The following is a 17,512-nucleotide window of genomic DNA, read 5'->3' on the forward strand; positions in this document are numbered from 1 at the left end:
TGCTATTTCCAGCAAATGATTTCTATAGCACACACACAAACACACATGCATTGCTCTGGGCCAGGGGCATGGAAGAATACACAATTTAAGATTAAAGCTATGAGTTAGCTGAGGCTGGAAAAGCTGATTATGTGGGAAATCTAAGGCGAGTACGGATGTTTTTACATTGTTCTCTTGGAGGTAGGCTGAACAAACAGGCTGAGTACACAGCAGACTATCAGTCACTCTTCAGTGACCTCAAGGTAATTATTACCTTGCCTGTAAGGTGCAGCAGAAGTTCCTGTCTCTGAGATGTGAGAGAGATTTTCATCATAATGCATCGCCACAGAACTCATGTGTTGCTTCTCCTCTAAACTGCTAAGTGATTGTTTTTATCAGTTTTTTATTTAATCAATGTTGAATCTACCTTACATTTCTGAAATAAGCAGAACTGGGACAAAAGAAACCTTTATCTCTTTGGTGAGTCCCTGGGTCCTGTGTGCTATTTTGTTTAGAGTTTCTGCCATTGTTAAGCAGGAATAAGATTGATCTGGTACTTTTTTTCCAACACTATTTTTGGCTGCTCTTTCTCTATTATGTATAAAAGACTGGAATTACCTATTATTGGAGCATTGGTCAGCATTTGACAGGGAAACATCTGAGTCTGATGTGTTCTTAGAGAAACAGAGTCCTCTAAAAATATTCATTTTTGTTTTTGTTGGATTGTTTCTTAGTTTATTTTTGCTATTATTTAGTGACTATAGGACTGTTTAGGTTTTCTATTTCCTCTTCCCCACCCCACCCCACCCCGGCCTCATGGTACTGAGGATCGAACCCAGGGCCTTCCCTTTCCCAGGCAGATGCTCTACCATTAAGCTGTACACCCCCAACCCTCCTTTTTGCTTTTTTTTTTTTATTTTGTGACAGGCTCACTAACTAGTTCAGCCAGACCTTGAAAGTGGGATCCCCCTGCCTCAGCCTCCTGGGTAGCTGAGCCCTGCTTTTCTCTTTCCTCTTAAGTTATTTTGTAATTTCTTACAGTGTTTCAAGAATTTAACCACTTCCCTTAAGTTTTCACATTGACAGATATAAAGTTACTTACTAATAACTATTCTCTTAAATTTCTTCACATTCACGTTGGCATCTCTTTATTAGTCATTGTGATTTATTTCTCTATTTCTTCATCAATATAATAATCACATCACCGTGTGGGATTACAAGTGAGTGCCACCAAGCTTGGCTTTTTTTGTGGTTCTTGGCATCAAACTTGGAAACTGAGTCATCTCCCCAGCCCTACCTCCACATTTTGAAGATAATGTTGCTTAGCACAAACATGTTTGAACTCAGGACATTTTTCTAACGAATTGGACCTCTTATTGTGTGGTTACCCTTAACTGCTTCTACAATGCTTTTCCCTCAGAATATGTTTTGCCTTCAGACCTGTCCGAACATTACAGTCCTTCTGTACTCCCAACGGGGGGTCTATCCTGACAAGCCCACCAGAAAGCTGAAAAGTCTTAGTTGAGCCACAAAGGTCTGGATCCTCCAAATAGCTATGCGACATTCAGCAAATGTGCAATTTCCTATTTCATTTTTACTTACATCCTTAACTTAGAGAATGGCGAGAAGTGGGATTTGCTTGCAATGGCCGCTCTACAGGGTTTGTCCTCCCTGACTCCTGTGGCATTGGTCATTCTCTTCCTTCTCTCACTTTTATCTGCATCTTTTTCCATCTACCTCCTCTAGTAATTGTAATTTATCCTGCTAGTTTTAACTCTCTCTCTCTCTCTCTCTCTCTCTCTCTCTCTCTCTCTCTCGCTCTCGCTCTCGCTCTCGCTCTCGCTCTCGCTCTCTCTTGCTCTCTCTCTCGGATTTCTCTGTGTAGTCTTGGAACTCACTCTGTAGACCAGGCTGGCTTCAAACTCAGAGATCTGCCTGCCTCTGCCTCCTGAGTGCTGGGATTAAAGGCGCACGCCACCACCACCAGCTCAACATACACATTTCTTTACCTTAAGTTTAATCGTTTAAACAATGGCACAAGTATATACCATACATAGAATGTTCAGCATAGATTTAAATTTGTTTTTCTCCTATCATTTTATGACTCAGGAAAAGTTTCAAATGGAAATCTATAGTTATAGATATGCACACACACACACACACACACATACATACATACATACATAATACACACACACATAGAGTTGATTCTGCTATTCCAAGTATTTATGTTCTAGAATGCCAACACAAACATCAAATTAGCAATCCTAAGCTATTGTTCCTGGAGGAAAATGCAGCATTAGGTTCTGACAAACTTTTTAATACTTTCTAAAAACAATCAACACATAGTCGCAGTTATATGCTTATGTTTAAAGACACATGTTTTCTGTGCATCCTTGATTAACACTAAACTCAGAGCAAATGGCCAGACCAACTCATGCCTAGGTCTGAGATGTAGCTCTGGAGTAGAAAGCTTGCCTACCATGCACAAGGCCCTGGGTTTCATCACTAGCACCACAGAAAGGAAATATTTATCTGTATGTATATCTAATCTATCTGCCTACTTGTCTATCTCTCCATCTACCTATCTATCTGTCTGTCTGCCCATCTGTCTGTCTATATATCCATCTATCTCTCTGTCTATACAAGTCTGTATAAGTCACAGATAAATGAAGGCAGTCTAGCACTTATTTCTCTGTAGGATACACCATAACCTTTGTGTGCTTAGGAATAAAATATATCACTTCAGTATTATTGTTGGAATCCTTTCAAACACTGAAACTGCTCTCCAAAGAAAACACAAAAATAAAAGAGGCACTGAACAAAGGCAGGGGAAGGATCCTTGCTCACAGTACGAGCAGAACAGAACAGGACAGCTTCATTTAGTTCAGTCTTGGCTGGAAAGGCTGATGGAAGTTGAGTGGTTCAGATATTTTGCCTTTCTGTCCCTGCACACAATGAATGGGAGAGCAATGCAAGCTGTTGGAACTGCAGAAAATAATTAAGCAGTAGACAAGTTTGCAAACACAGAGTCTATGGGTAATAAATAATGGTTCTGTGTGTACACACCCATAATTTTGAATTACAGCCCCCTTAATTCATTTATTTGTACTTTATCTGGTGCTGTGGATGGAACCAAGGACCTCCCACCTTGGGAGTATGCAGTCTACTGTAGGAAGAAGATCAGGAAGTTCACATCAGATCATTGTGTTGCTGGCTGACTTTGAGACGGTCACAAGTGTCTGGGTTCTCTATAATGACTGTGATCTGCTTCTGCTCCCTAAAAACTTGCCAACAAGGAGACTCAGTGCGCATGTCTCTCCTAGCCCCGGTTCAGTGACAAGAGTAACAACGTAGAGGCCTACGTGAAGTGGTTCAACAGGCTGTGTTATCTCGTGGCGACTGAGATCTGCATGGTGAGTAGCCAGCGTGGCCCTGCCTGCCTGCCAGCCAGAGGCTACCTGGGGCCTGGAAGGATGTACCGAATCCCAGCCTCCCAAGTCCAGAGCTTGGCTGGATCACTGTGCCAGACCAGGTTCACCTCTTCCCTCCAGTGAAGGTCCCCTGTGGGTAAATCTCAGGGTGGCTCCACCAGCCAAGGCTGCAGAGGAAGCCGGACTGTTTGCTGAGGAGCAAGGGCGGGCCGCCGTGTGCCTCATTCTGGGCCTGTCTGCCTCAGGCAGCTGGGCTCTGTAGCTTGCTTGGGGCTTGGAGGTAAAATGGTCTAACCTCTAAGAACTGGGAAATTGCACGGTAAAAGTTCAGGCCAACAATGAGATTGGGAATAAATCTATTCCTAAATCCTTTATTTTATTTAATATCAAGCCCCTAATACTTTTTACTAGCGTCTTGAGTGTAATCTAAAGCTATGCTGTCGTTCAGTGCTGTTAGTAAATGATATTTGAGGGAGAAAAGTAGGTTTCACCGTATCTATTAGCCTTGCTTTGAACATGTATGTATAGTCAGTGTTCTGAAGGGTGTGAACGATTTCACCCAAACCATCAGTCTCCAGTGCACTTTTTATATGTCATCTTCTGAAGATAGAAAATGATGGACCATAATTCTTAAAAAAAAAAAAAACTGAATGATAAAACAAGTCCAGGCCAATGGCTGCGTCTGTCAGCAGGAAGTTCTGGCATCCCGGTGTTGGCCACCCTGGCCTCACCCTGCCTCTCATCTGCTTTTCCTTTGTACCAGGGCAGGATCCGATAAGGTGAAGCACAGCGGGACAGACTGGCCAGTCCAATTGGGCTCCCTGGGTGCAGGCATTGAGACAGAGGTCAAGGGTCAATGCTCATTAGGGGTCGGCCCCTGAGACATGGCCAGGGCAGTCAGGCGTGTGCTAAGGGAGGAACTGGGCTGTGGTGTCCACAGTGGGGTGAGGTGTCAGCCTTTATCTAAACCTCTGTCACTGTCGTGGTGAGTGTCGCCATTTGAAGGGCAGGACTAGACCTCAGGTGGGCAGCTTTCTGCAGCAGAGACCACTCCTTGGAGGGGCTTTGGTGGCACACCTACAGAGCTGTCACGGTACACGTCTTGGTGGCTGGCGAGACTACCACTGTGTTGATAGACAAGCAGGATCCACCCGAGTTGGACTGGCCTGGCCCCCTTCCCGCAGTCACATTCCTGGCTGGGCAGCTAAGCCAGGGTTTACCTGTGTGGAGGCTGGACAGAGCCTAGATGGACACCCAGGAACCCACCTGGGGTGGCCTGGGGAAAAGGACAGTTTGATTCCAACCCACCAGAAAGGTAGAGAGTCCCAAGTCCTTGTCCCCAAGGTGACTTTCTCAGACAGAAAGCAGTAGAGGGGCAGCCCACAGAGCAGGACCTGGGCTTGGTGTATGGCCCTTACCGAGGAGAGGGCAAGTTCCGTGGTGAGGGGGAAGGAAATGTCAGGACTTCTGTCTTTGAGGGGACGTTCAGCCTTGAGGGGAATCATCTCAAGGTGCCTCACAGCCCCTCGCAGCTGCAGGGGTGCTTCACTGGGTCACATCTGCCCTCCACACCTCTACGGTGTGCCCTGACTCTGCTGCAAAGGGTCCTGAGACCCTGGGCCTTGGACTTCCCGGCTGTGAAACGGGCTTTGAGAAGAGCAGGAGGAGGCTGGTGGAACGGGGTGTTTGGGCAGGGAGGGGGAGGGACATGTGCCCCCTGCAGCTCGGATGCCCTCTCCCCAGCCAGCCAAGAAGAAGCAGAGAGCGCAGGTGATCGAGTTCTTCATTGATGTGGCCCGTGAGTGTTTCAACATCGGCAACTTCAACTCCCTCATGGCCATTATCTGTGAGTGAGCTTGCCCGGGCCTGGAACACCCTGTGTGAGGACCCCCAGAGAGGTTAAAGGGGGCACAGCTGGCAGGTGGGGTGCATGTCAAGGGTCTTCCCTGCAGTGGGTGGCTGTGGGCTAGGTGGCCAGTCGGCCGTATCCCTGCCCCAGAGGCCGATGGAGCCGCTCCATTTGAAGCAAGGCCCGTCCCCAAGGGGTGCATTTGAAGAGTTCGGCAGGGTGCACCCAGAGAGAGAGAGAATGAGGAGACCAAAATAGGTACTGGTGATGCCATGGTGGGCCCATGTAGTTGGTACAGGGTCAGTTACCTGCCAACCTCAGTCCGGTGTCCACCAGCACCTGCTCGCTCAGCTACTCTTCAGCCACAGTCGGGGCGGGGCACACTGAGACCTCCTTGCCTGTGGGAACCAAGGGGACTGTCCAGGCTGGAGGAGCCCTCCCAGCCCTGTACGCCTTCTTCCAGCCGGTATGAACATGAGCCCTGTCTCCAGGCTGAAGAAGACTTGGGCCAAAGTGAAAACAGCCAAGTTCTTCATCCTAGAGGTAAACAGGGTTGCTGCTCCAAGGGGTGTGGCCAGCAGGTCCCCGAACGTAGCCGCTCACATGGCACCCTGTCTCCTTCCAGCACCAGATGGACCCCACGGGGAATTTCTGCAACTATAGGACAGCCCTGCGTGGGGCAGCTCACCGCTCGCTGACTGCTCACAGCAGCAGAGAGAAGGTAGGGAAGGGACCGTCAAAGGCCGGAAGTGCCAGCCTCCATAGCTCCTCCCTCCTCCAGCCCGTATTATCTCAGGTGGGCTGTACACTGCATGTATCGATCAGCTTTCTGTTACTGCAACCCAATAGCTGACACAGCAAACTCATACAGAGAAAAGGTTCGGTTTCAGCTGATCATTTCAACGATTTCAGTCCGTGATCGGTTGACTTTGTGGCCGTGGGCCTTTCATGGTAAAGACGCATGGTAAAAATTAAATTGTTCACTTGATGGTAGGGGAGCCAAAAAAGAAGAAAAAGAACCCAGAGTCTCATAGTCCCTTCAAAGGCATGTCCCCAGAAACTAAATATCTCTTGCTAACTAAACCCTACCTCCTAAGGTTTCCACCGCCTCCCATGAACACCTCCCTGGGAAGCAAGCCATAGCCATGTGGGCCTTTGGAAAACACAGGATCCAAACTGTAGCAGTTAGGGACCTGGGGGACCAAATCACCTAGCTCAGTCCCTGCCCTAGTAAGGCTGTCCCAGCCCAGGACCCAGAACGTTAGGAAGCCAGGCAGCAAGGGCAGGAAGCTCTCTCCACTGAGCATCTAGTGCATGTGGGCTCCATGCTTCCCGGCCCTCCATTTAACTCTTATGGGCTTCAGCATTCCCATCTGCCAGATTGGAAGACTGAGTCTCAGAGAGGATTCTTCACTGTCCAGTTGTACTGTTAGGCCATGGCAGAGCAGGGCATCAAACCCCATCTTGCACAGCTGTGAATATCATGGCCTTGTTTTTTTTTTTTTTTTTTTTTTTTTTTTTTTTTTTTTTTTTTTTTTTTTTCAGACAGTTTCTCTGTGTAGCTTTGCGCCTTTCCTGGAACTCACTTGGTAGTCCAGGCTGGCCTCGAACTCACAGAGATTCGCCTGCCTCTGCCTCCCGAGTGCTGGGATTAAAGGCGTGTGCCACCACCGCCCGGCTTTATCATGGCCTTGTTATAGTCCATCGACTGCTTCTCTGTTCCCAGGACACAGGTGGTGCTGTGTTTTGGTCACAGAGGTACTGGCTCACAGCTCAGGAGTTGGACTGTAGGGCGGACTCTATAGAAGCTGGGCTGAGCTCTGAATGGAGAAGTCTCTTCCCACAGTGTATCTCTGCATGATTTTTCTCCCTTCCACGCTGAGGCTGGTGACCATGGGGCCGGTGACCATAAGCTAGGGCTTCATGTGCCTGTACTCCGAGCCCCCTTCCGGCTCTGGGCTGCTGGGGCTGTGCTTGTAAGTTGCTCTGCACCCTCTCCCTTCTAGATTGTCATTCCCTTCTTCAGCCTGCTCATCAAGGACATCTACTTCCTCAACGAGGGCTGCGCCAACTGCCTTCCCAATGGGCATGTCAACTTTGAGGTGGGTCCACAGGCCTTCAGGGATGCCAGCAAGTGAGACAAGCTGCTGAAAGTTCCCAGCACAAACAGGGGAGGCGGCTAGAGAGACACCTCACTGAAGTGCTCGGGATGCACTTTGCTGAGGACCTGAGTTCCAACCCCGGACCCATGTGAGGAGAAGCTGCGTTTGCTGGTGCATGTTCATAATCCTAGTCCTGGGAGGAGGAGAAAGGTGGATCTGTGAGGCTCTCTGGCCAGTCAGCCTAGCCTAACTGGTTAGTTCCAGGCCAGTGAGAGACTGTCTCAAAAAGCAGGCTGGACAGTCCCCGAGGTTGTCCCTGGCCTCTACCTGCCCTCATGTACCTGCAGTCATTCAAATACAAACACACACACAGACAAAAGTTGCCAGCATGGGACTGCAGTGAGTCTTTCTCTGTCCCGCCCGCCAGCTCCCAGAGCACACTTACTATTAATTATGAATGCTCGGTCGATAGCTTGGGCTTGTTCCTAGCTAGCTCTTATAACTTTAATTAACCCATTTCTATTCATCTGTGTGCTGCCATATGACTCACGGCTTTCACCTGTCCTCCTGAATATCTTGCTCCCTCTCTGTCTGGCTGGCAACTCTGCCTTCTTCACAGCATTTTCTCTGGCCCGAAAATCCTGCCTAGCTATTGGCTGTTTAGTTCTTTATTAAACCAGCCAGAGTGACATATCTTTACACAGTGTAATCAAATATCTCACAATATGGGACTGTTAGTCTCTGGACACCTGGATTAATGGGGGCTCCAGGAATGGCAGAGTGTAGCAGCTTACAGCCATTTCGGAGTAGGATTATCTGGGTCCCCCTAACAAGAAAGAGGATGAGGCTCAGGCATATGCCAACAAGCCCTCCATGCTAAATGTTGTTCTCAGCACAGGGAGCATTTTGATCCTTGAAGAGCACCAGTTTGAAGAGAAAGCCAACCCTGTAGACCCATGATGACAGCTGTCAAGGTGCTCCAGGGACCACACAAATGCGTAGTACATGGGAGCCAGGGCAGGTCCCAGAAGGACGGTCCCTGAATAGCAGGATGGAGTTGTGAAGCAGAAACCACAGAGGGCAGAAGCAAAGAGAGATGTCTGCTCCCTCAGATCACCAGTCTCATCAAATGTCCCCTCCTCCAGGAAGTCCCTAGCACCTCTCACGCAGAGAGATCCCACTGCCCGGGGTCCACAGCAGGCCAGGGCATCGGTTACTCGCTTAGAGAACTGGAGTTCCTGAATGCCTCAGAGGGGTCCACCCACATCCAGTGTGGCTGGTGGGCTCTACAAACAGAGCATGGCATGGAGTAATAGGACCTTCTGATCTGTGGGAAGAAAGAGACTTTTGTCTTGCACAAGGGTCAGCAAGTGACCCTCAGTGGTCAGCTGATGCCCACTCAGCCTTCAGCTCCAGGAAACATAAATCCTGGACCTTTACTTGCTCGTTTCAGTGGTTCTCAATCTGTGGGTTGCGACACTTTGGGGTCAAAAAATGACCCCTTCACAGGGGTTGCCTAAGACTATTGGAAAACAGATATTTACATTACAATTTTTTTTAAACCTTGGTTTCTTGAGACAGGGTTTCTCTGTGTAGCCCTGACTGTCCTGGAACTTGCTTTGCATACCAGGCTGGCCTTGAACTCACAGTGATCCACCTGCCTCTACCTCCCAAGTGCTGGGATTAAAGGCGTACGCCACCACTGCCTGGCTACATTACAGTTCTTAACAGTAGCAAAATTACAGTTATGAAGTAGCAATGAAAATAATGTTATGGTCAGGGGTCCCCACAACCTGAGGAGCTGTGTTAAAGGGAAGGTTAAGAACTGCTGTAGGAAGCTCATCCTCTCCCTCTGTGAAATGGGCCACAACTGTGACCATACAGAGGTCTTGGAGGCTGTCAAAAATTCTCTGAGTGTTCCCTGCTCATGAGGACCACAGCACAAGCCTAGGCTCTTTGGCCTATAGCAGGTGACTCACAGGCCTAATTGTCCCAAAGCTGGAAGAACCAGGGGACTGTCCAACCCAGCATGTGTTCCCAGGCCTTTGTCTAGAGGCCACATCAATGAGATCACAGGGGCCCAGGGGCCTGGGATGGGCTTTTTTTTTTTTTTGTCGGTGATCCTGACATATAATTGGGAGTTGGGACTCCATCATTTCCTCTTCTTGAATCAGTCCTTAGAATCAGAGCTGGGGAAGACTGTGAGACACTCCCTCATGAAACCACACGCTGAGGGAGCAGGTGGTGGCGGCCAGACCCAGCTACAAGGGCTGATTGAGGGGTGACAGGGGGCAGGCTGTCAGCCCCAGGCATGGCTTTGGGCTGTGTCCTATTCTCTTTGCTGTTGCTGACAAGAACAAAGGAGAAGGAGTTTGTTTGGGCTTATAGTTCTAAAGTGATGAGAGTCCATCATCGTAGGGAAGGCATGGAGGTAGGAGCCGGAAGCTGACTGACTATATTGCGTCTGCACTCCGGAAGTGGAATCCAGGCAGCAAGTGAGGCCAGGCTGTAAACCCTCAAAGCCCACCCCCAGGGACCTACTTCCCTCAGCAAATCTCCACCTCCCAGAGGACCCATGACCTTTCAACAGCACTGCCAACTGGGGAAGAAATGTTCAAACACATCAGCCTATGGGGAGCATTTCACAGTCAAACCACAGCCGGCTGCTATGTGTTTAAAACCCTTCTGAAAGTTAGCATACTTTGAAAATTTAAACACACATGTAGCCAGCCCTCTGTTTCCGTGAGTTCTGCACTGGTGGATGGAAAATATTTCTTATTTACATCTGTACTGGAGATGTACAGACTTTCTCTTGTCACTGTTCCCGGAACAATGCACACAGAAGCCATCTGCGTAGCATTTACATTGTGTTAGGTGTCAGGAAAAACCTGGAGATGGTTTAAAGCGTGCCTCATGAGGTATATCTGCTACATGGAAATAATAGCCCATCTTAGAAAAGGGACCTCTGTGGATTTGGGTATCTCGGTTGGGGTGAAGGGATCCTAGAACCAACTGCTTGTGCATATTGAAAGATGATTTTATTTAAAAATACACTTGAAGTAACTTACTGAGGACTGTTGAGATAGCCCAGTGGATGAAGGTACTTGCTGCCCAGTGACCTGAGTTCCGTCCCTAGGACCCACATGGTTAGAAGGGCAGAACTGACTCTGGCAAGTTGTCCTCTGACCTCCACATGAGCACCAAGGTACATATATGCCTACACATACATGCACGATAAATAAATAAAATGCCATAAAACTTTTAAGAATTCACCTGTGCTGCAGAGATAGCTCAGCAGTTAAGAGCATGTACTGATCTTTCACAAGCCCTGAGTTCGGTTCCCAGCACCATGTCAGGAGACTCATGGATTCCTGTGACTCCAGCTCCCGGGGTTCTAACACCCTCTTCTAGCCTCTGTGGGCACCTGTGCTCATGTGCACATACACCCATATATACACATAATTAAAAATAACACAAATCTCTTAAAATTACTTAAATTTTACTTAAATAGATTTACTGAACTATATTTACATCACCCTATAAGTCAACAAGTGTATGTCACTTTCCCAAAAGAAAAACACAAAAAGAAATTCAAATAAAGCTATGCACATTCTTGCTACATGCTGATAAAGGCTTTGGGCAGTCAGGTGTGGTGGCATACACCTTTAAATCCAAGCACTCTGGAGGCAGAGGCAAAAGGATCTCTGTGAGTTTGAAGCCAGCCTGATGTACGTAGGTAGTTCCAGGCCAGCCAGGGCTACATAATGAGACAAAACTATAGGCCAATGGCTGCCACTCCCCTTGATGGGGGACTGGGAGCCTGAGGTGACAAGTGTCATGAATTGCTATGAAGGATGAAGGAGAATTGGCAAGGTGATCCTCCCAGAAGTCCCACCATCCTTCCTAGGTTCTCTGTCACCTGTGGTCCCATGTTTCTTCTCAGATCCACGAGATCACTCAAGGGTGATGAGCCAAGGCTTTGCCAAGGCAAGCCACTCACTTTGCTCCATTTTGTGTCTCTGTAAACCCCGCAGAAATTTCTGGAACTGGCCAAACAGGTTGGAGAGTTCATCACCTGGAAACAAGTGGAATGTCCTTTTGAGCAAGATCCCAGCATCACCCATTACCTGTACACCGCCCCCATCTTCAGCGAAGACGGTAAGGTAGCCCCATGGCCTTGACGTCCAGGCAGTAGACTGTCCAGTGGTCTCTCGGCCCTTTAGTCAGTCACCATGCAGGGATCCCAACTCTGGGCAGAGACACATCACACTGCTGGCCCCAAGTGGAGCAGAGAAGGCACGTTCTCTTGTCTAATGAGCACCCAGGTGCCTCCTAAGGAGCACAAGGCCAACTCAACAGTACGTGCTAGGACCTCAAGGAACCCTGAGTCCAGATTCCTCCCTGCACACAGTGTGGTCATCGTTGGGCATTCTAACCATGAGCAGCCTGTCTGCCATGGGCATACTATGTCGCAAGCATAGGTGAACATGGTTGTCTTTCCACAGTGTCAGAACTCTATACATTATGGAAGAATTAGAGTAGGGTATAGGCTCATTTCAACATCAACCTCCCCTGTTTTCTTCATTCCTGAGATCGGAATGAGGATAAGAACTGGGGCTCATATGAGAGAGCAGAGCAGTGGCGCAGTTATGGGTCTTTCCATGGATGGTGCATTTGTGGGGGCACATGTGAGGGCAGCATGTGATACACACTGACATGAGACATTGATTTCTGGAAACCATTGAACCCAAGGCCTCACACCATCACCAGGCAAATATCCTAACACTGAGCTATATCCCCAGGCCTCTTTTTTTAATTTTGAGGCAGGGTCTCACTAAGTTGCCTGGGATGGCTTTGAACTCATTTTGTAGCCCAGGCAAACTTGACCTGGTGATCCTCCTCTCTCGGCCTCCAGAGCAGCTGGGGTTTCGGGCCTGTGGTGCCATGTCTGGCTTATTGAATGCATGGATTTAAGAACTGCAGTTTCACTTTGTAGGAGTTTATTGGGACGTAGCCGGGTCATAACAAACTGTCACATCCCAGGAAGCACCTGTGTAGACAAAGTGGCTTGGTTTGGGGTTTGTCTGTCTTGCTTTGTGTGGTTATCTAGATTTGTTTTGTTTTGTTTGTTGAGGTAGGGTCTCACTGTGTTGCTCAGGTTAGCTTAGCACTTACGTAGCCCAGACTAACTCCAAACTCACACTTGGGTCCCCTAGTGTTGAGATTACAGACAGGGTACCAGCATGCCCAACTGACAAAGAGTTTCTTGTAAAACTGAGTACTATTAACATTTTACGACCAAGAAATTGCACTCCTGGGCATTGATTTAGTCTAGACAAATGATATCCATGCTCACAGAGAAACAAAACTCAATATATCGGTGTTTATAAATTCCCTTTGTTACAATGTCAACCTGAAAACAACCCAGTGTCTATCTGTGGGTGAATGGTTAAACCAACTGTGTTATACCCCTGCTTAGACCTTTTCAGACTCAAACAGGATGCATGCCACTGATACATGCCACCTCATGGATGAGTCTCCAGTCTCAAAAAGATTACATATATGTAATGTATATATGACTTTATTTATATAGCATTCTTCAAATGATCAAAAGAAAGAAATGGAGACTAGATTAGTGATTGTCAGAAATTAAGAAAAAGGTTCAGAGATCTGGGACGTAGCTTGGTGATAGAATGCTGCCCTGGGTTCAATCCCCAACATCACAGAAAGGAAGAGGGGGGTGAGGGAGAAGAGGGGAGGAGAGGATAAAGGAAAAAGGAAGTGTGGGGCAGTGAAGGATGTGGAGGTGACTCTAAAGGGGCCCCTTTGCCCACGGGTGCTTCAGCTGTCATAGAAATGCCTGGTGTCTAAACTCTGCCAATGTCAGGGTCCTGATTGTGGTAGTACTGTACCTGGGCACCTCAGTTCATGATGGAATTACACCCCAGTAAACCCATTCTAAAGTGGAAACACTGTAAGTCAGAAACACATCTCTAGTACCCCGAACCTACAAATCACCTGCGGCAAACATGCTTAGAATGCTTACATTACAGTATCGCAGTCCTCTAACACAAAGACAACTAGTTTTGGTTTTGTGCATTTGTTTTTGTAGCAGGAATCTTAAAGTCTTATTAATAAAATCAAACCTGTGAGCCAGATATTGGGGTGAAGCTGGAAGATCAGAGATACAGAACAGGCCACAGCTAACCACACCTGTCCAACTTCTCAGCTGGTCTTTCTTCGGACTGGAAGCTTCTGTATCCTCATTCCAATGGCTCTCAGCTGAAACTGTGCGGCTAGAAAGCCTGAAGCTTAACCAGCCAAATGCTTCTAGTTTTTGGTCTTCACGCCTTATATACCTTTCTGCTTTCTACCACCACTCCCTGGGATTAAAGGTGTGAATCACCATGCTTGGCTGTATCCTCGAACACATGGATTTCTGCCTCTGTAATGCTAGGATTAAAGGTGTGAGTGCCACCATTTTCTAGCCTTTGTATCTAGTGGCTGTTCTGTCTCTGACCCCAGATAAGTTTATTAGGGTGCACAATATTTTGGGGAACACAATACCACCACATGTTTTGGTTTATTATTTTTATTTTTTTGAGACAGGGTCTCACTATGTAGCTCTGGCTGGCATGAAACTTTCTATGAAGACTAGGCTAGCCTTGAACTCACAGAGATCTGACTGAGTCTGTCTCCTGAGTGCTGGGCTTAAAGGTGTGCCAACATGCCTGGGCTAACATGAAACAGATTATATTGCTATATGAGGAATAGTCCGTGTTGTTTATTGACTACGATACACTGTATGTATTGGAGTCACATGACTGATGAGGGTGTGGCCGCAGCTCAGAGGGGAGCACACTTCCTACTGTTAGCCAAGGAAAAAAATCCGAATTCAAATTTCAGATTGTGTCATCTTATACCATCATCATGAGCAGAAAAATTAAACCATCATAAGTGAAGGACACGCTCTGTATTACAGTTTTGCACGTGGGTACTGCTGGGGGAAACTGAGTAAAGGGCATTGGGATCTCTGCATGCTGTTTTGTAAAACTGCCTATGAACAATGGCCTCCAGACAAGACATTTAATCCACAAACAAATAAAAAAAAAAAAGCTGGTCAAATTCTGGATGAACAAAGAGTTACCATCACCTGCCATAATTGCATAATTTCACTTCCATTTTGGTTTAGGTCTGTATTTGGCTTCCTATGAGAGTGAGAGCCCAGAGAACCAGACAGAAAAGGAGAGGTGGAGATCTCTAAGGTGGGTCTGTGTGCCAGGATGGGGCATGCAAGGTGAGTGGAGGGAGACAAGTGGGTCACTTGGAGCCAGGACAGGGCAGAGAGGTTTGCAAAGAATTTGCTCATCAGTCTTCTACCCGTGAGGAGGGAAGGGGAACAAGCCAGGACCAGAGAGATCAGAGAGGAACTCAAGGGTTATGGATACTGGAAGGAGACTGAGCCAGTGACCCTCCCTGGGGTCATTGTACCTCTGTGGAATGGTCAGGATGCATATCCCAGGGCCAGGAACTCCTAGTTCATATTTTTATGCCAGAAAACAACACACTTGCACGTGCACACCCTGCCCCGCCCATACACACTGTCTCCAGCTTGCTCAGCATGTTAGCAGAGCCAGATGGAAGTCAGAAACAAGCAGTGGTGTAGCTGGAGTTTTCTCTCCAGGTCCCGCCAAGCCCCAGCAGTCCCTTAGCCCACTTATAAAATAAACATACAGGCGCTTACATTATTTAAACTGCTTGGCCATTAGCTCAGGCCTGTCATTGTTTAGCTCTTACTATTATATTCAGTCCATTTCTATTAAGCTATACTTTGCCACGTGGCTCATGGCTTACTGGTACCTTACATCTTCCTTGTCCTGGCGGCGGCTGCAGGCAGTCTCCTCCTTCTCTTCCTGTTCCCTTAATTTTCCTCTCTGTTAGTCCCGCCTATACTTCCTGTCTGGCTACTGGCCAATCAGTGTTTCATTTATTAACATATTTGCCATACAGAACATCCCACAGTACAGTGGGCCCAGAGGGCTGAGCCCAAAGGATCTGCCACACCCCCTCTGGCCACCCTATGGTGTGAGAAGGTGCCCTCTGGTGGAAGCAGTCTGGCCCAGGGAGGGGCTCACCTTACTCTCCTATGTGTCTGAATCTGCAGATCTTCTATTCTGGGGAAGACATGAGAAGCCGAGACAGAGGAGGAGGAGGAGGAGGAAGCAATGGGGCTGACAGCCTATCCCAGCCCCACGACAGATGGCCCAACGGGTGGAGGTTGACGCAAAGCCTCGCTACTTTGCAAACCAGACCCTGTGGCCTGGCACCTGCCACACTGGCCGCATTGGCCTAGGAAACCTTTTACGGGATCTCAGTCCTGGCTGACCTGCAGGGCCTCCAAGAGCATGGGCAACATGCCTTGGGCAAACTTTGCCTTCATGACCAAGTGGGTCACGTACTCAATCTGTCCATTCTGGACAGGGACATGGCGCTACCCCAATGGGCTGGGCGACTGCAATCACATGATCTTGTTAAGTGACGTGTGCTATGGAGATGAACACCGCCATCTGTCACCAGGTGGCTTGGGAGCCTCTAAAACGGCAGCAGGCATCATGGTGCAACATGGGATGTGCTTGCACCAGTTCAGAGCCCGCTCTGGCCCCTGGCACTCTGCTGATGGGCCCCTGTCCTGCCCCTCCCAGTGGACTTGTTTCTGCAGTCACCCATCTCCTTCCGCATCCTGCTGGTATCAGGATAGCCTTCCAGCGACAGCAGTGAACCAAGTCAGTAAGCCAAACCCAAGTCATGGAGTCGGCAATGTGTATATTGTGACCTTCTGCCTAGCTCCCTTGTAAACTTTAGAGTCGGAGTAAACACACGTTTGTACACCTATCCTGCACATGAGTGTCCATGATGTGTGTCTGATCCTTAGGTCCAAGATGAGCTTCAATGGAGTACAGTGCGGGTGTGGTGGGGGGGCCAGATCATTCCTGGGAATGTATCAATACACTTTCAGAACAGGATGTGGGGTTGAAAGGTGGCTTTCTCGGGGGAGTACAAACGGGAGGATTTGAGTTTGGATCCCCAGCTCCTGTGCAAAAGCCAGGTGTTGGTGGAGCACATCTGTAACCCTGGTGCTGGATGGGCAGATAAGCAGATCCCTGGAGCTTGCTGGCCAGCCAGTGTAGCCGGTTGCTGAACTGAAAGTTCAGTGAGAACCTTTGTCCCCCCCAAAAAAATAAGGTGGAAAGCTCCATCCCTGTCTCCCGGCCACAAAGACAACTTCAAGAGCCTGTGAGGAATCCCTAGAATTCTGAAAGAGTTCTGGCAGCGTCCAGCCAAAATGGACTCCTCTGCCTCAGGCAACTCCTCACCGATGCCCACTGGAGTTTGGGGAGTGCATCAGCCCTTGGGCCTTCACTTGGCCAATGACTTGTCTACATCTAGCCCTCCATGAGGGCTGCCCAAACATTGCCCTTTATAATGTAAATTGAAACATTCCAGAGCTGACTTTGACAGGGTGTCAGTCACTGTTTAATCACTTAGGAAAATACTTGAAGAGACTAACAAAATAAGGAGGTCTAGTTAGCTCACAGGACCAGAGGGTCAGGGACATGGCACCTGAATTGACACAGCTCTGGCAAGCCCATCAGGGCAGATTACAGTGATGGAGAGTTGTAAGGGTAGAGGATCACCAACTCTGCAGACAGCCAGAGAGAGTTCCTCCCAGTAATTCCCCAGAGGCCTCATAGAGCAGTACCCTCGATTGCCTCAAGGACTACATTCGGGTTCTTCTTTTAAAAGCTCCATGGCGCCGGGCGGCGGTGGCGCACGCCTTCGATCCCAGCACTCAGGAGGCAGACCCAGGTGGATGTCTGTGAGTTCGAGGCCAGCCTGGGCTACAAAGTGAGTTCCAGGAAAAGGCGCAAAGCTACACAGAGAAACCCTGTCTCAAAAAACCAAAACCAAACAAACAACAACAAAAAAGCTCCAAGGCTCTGCCAGGCTGTGGTGTCACATGCTTTTAACCTGGGCACTCAGGAGGCAGAGACAGGCAGATCTCTGTGGGTTTGAGGCCAGCCTGGTCTATAGAGCTAGCCAGGGCTACACAAAGAAACCCTAGCTAGAAAAAAAAAGCCCCAAGGTTC

The 17,512-nt window shown here is 48.3% G+C and overlaps 1 protein-coding gene across 1 annotated transcript in view; it reads left to right on the plus strand.

Moving 5' to 3' along the window:
• Rasgef1c (RasGEF domain family member 1C) overlaps nucleotides 1-16,256 on the plus strand; it is a 67,664-nt gene extending 51,408 nt beyond the window's left edge. The window contains exons 7-14 of the mRNA XM_028855002.2: nucleotides 3,306-3,395; nucleotides 5,157-5,259; nucleotides 5,726-5,805; nucleotides 5,888-5,983; nucleotides 7,269-7,364; nucleotides 11,399-11,522; nucleotides 14,557-14,629; nucleotides 15,529-16,256. Of these exons, the coding sequence (XP_028710835.1) occupies nucleotides 3,306-3,395; nucleotides 5,157-5,259; nucleotides 5,726-5,805; nucleotides 5,888-5,983; nucleotides 7,269-7,364; nucleotides 11,399-11,522; nucleotides 14,557-14,629; nucleotides 15,529-15,553 (687 nt within the window). The 3' untranslated portion in view covers nucleotides 15,554-16,256. The remainder of the gene's footprint in view (nucleotides 1-3,305; nucleotides 3,396-5,156; nucleotides 5,260-5,725; nucleotides 5,806-5,887; nucleotides 5,984-7,268; nucleotides 7,365-11,398; nucleotides 11,523-14,556; nucleotides 14,630-15,528) is intronic.
• Nucleotides 16,257-17,512: the final 1,256 nt, after the last annotated feature.

This window comes from Peromyscus leucopus, chromosome 8b (assembly GCF_004664715.2).
Source record: "Peromyscus leucopus breed LL Stock chromosome 8b, UCI_PerLeu_2.1, whole genome shotgun sequence".
NCBI lineage: Eukaryota > Metazoa > Chordata > Mammalia > Rodentia > Cricetidae > Peromyscus > Peromyscus leucopus.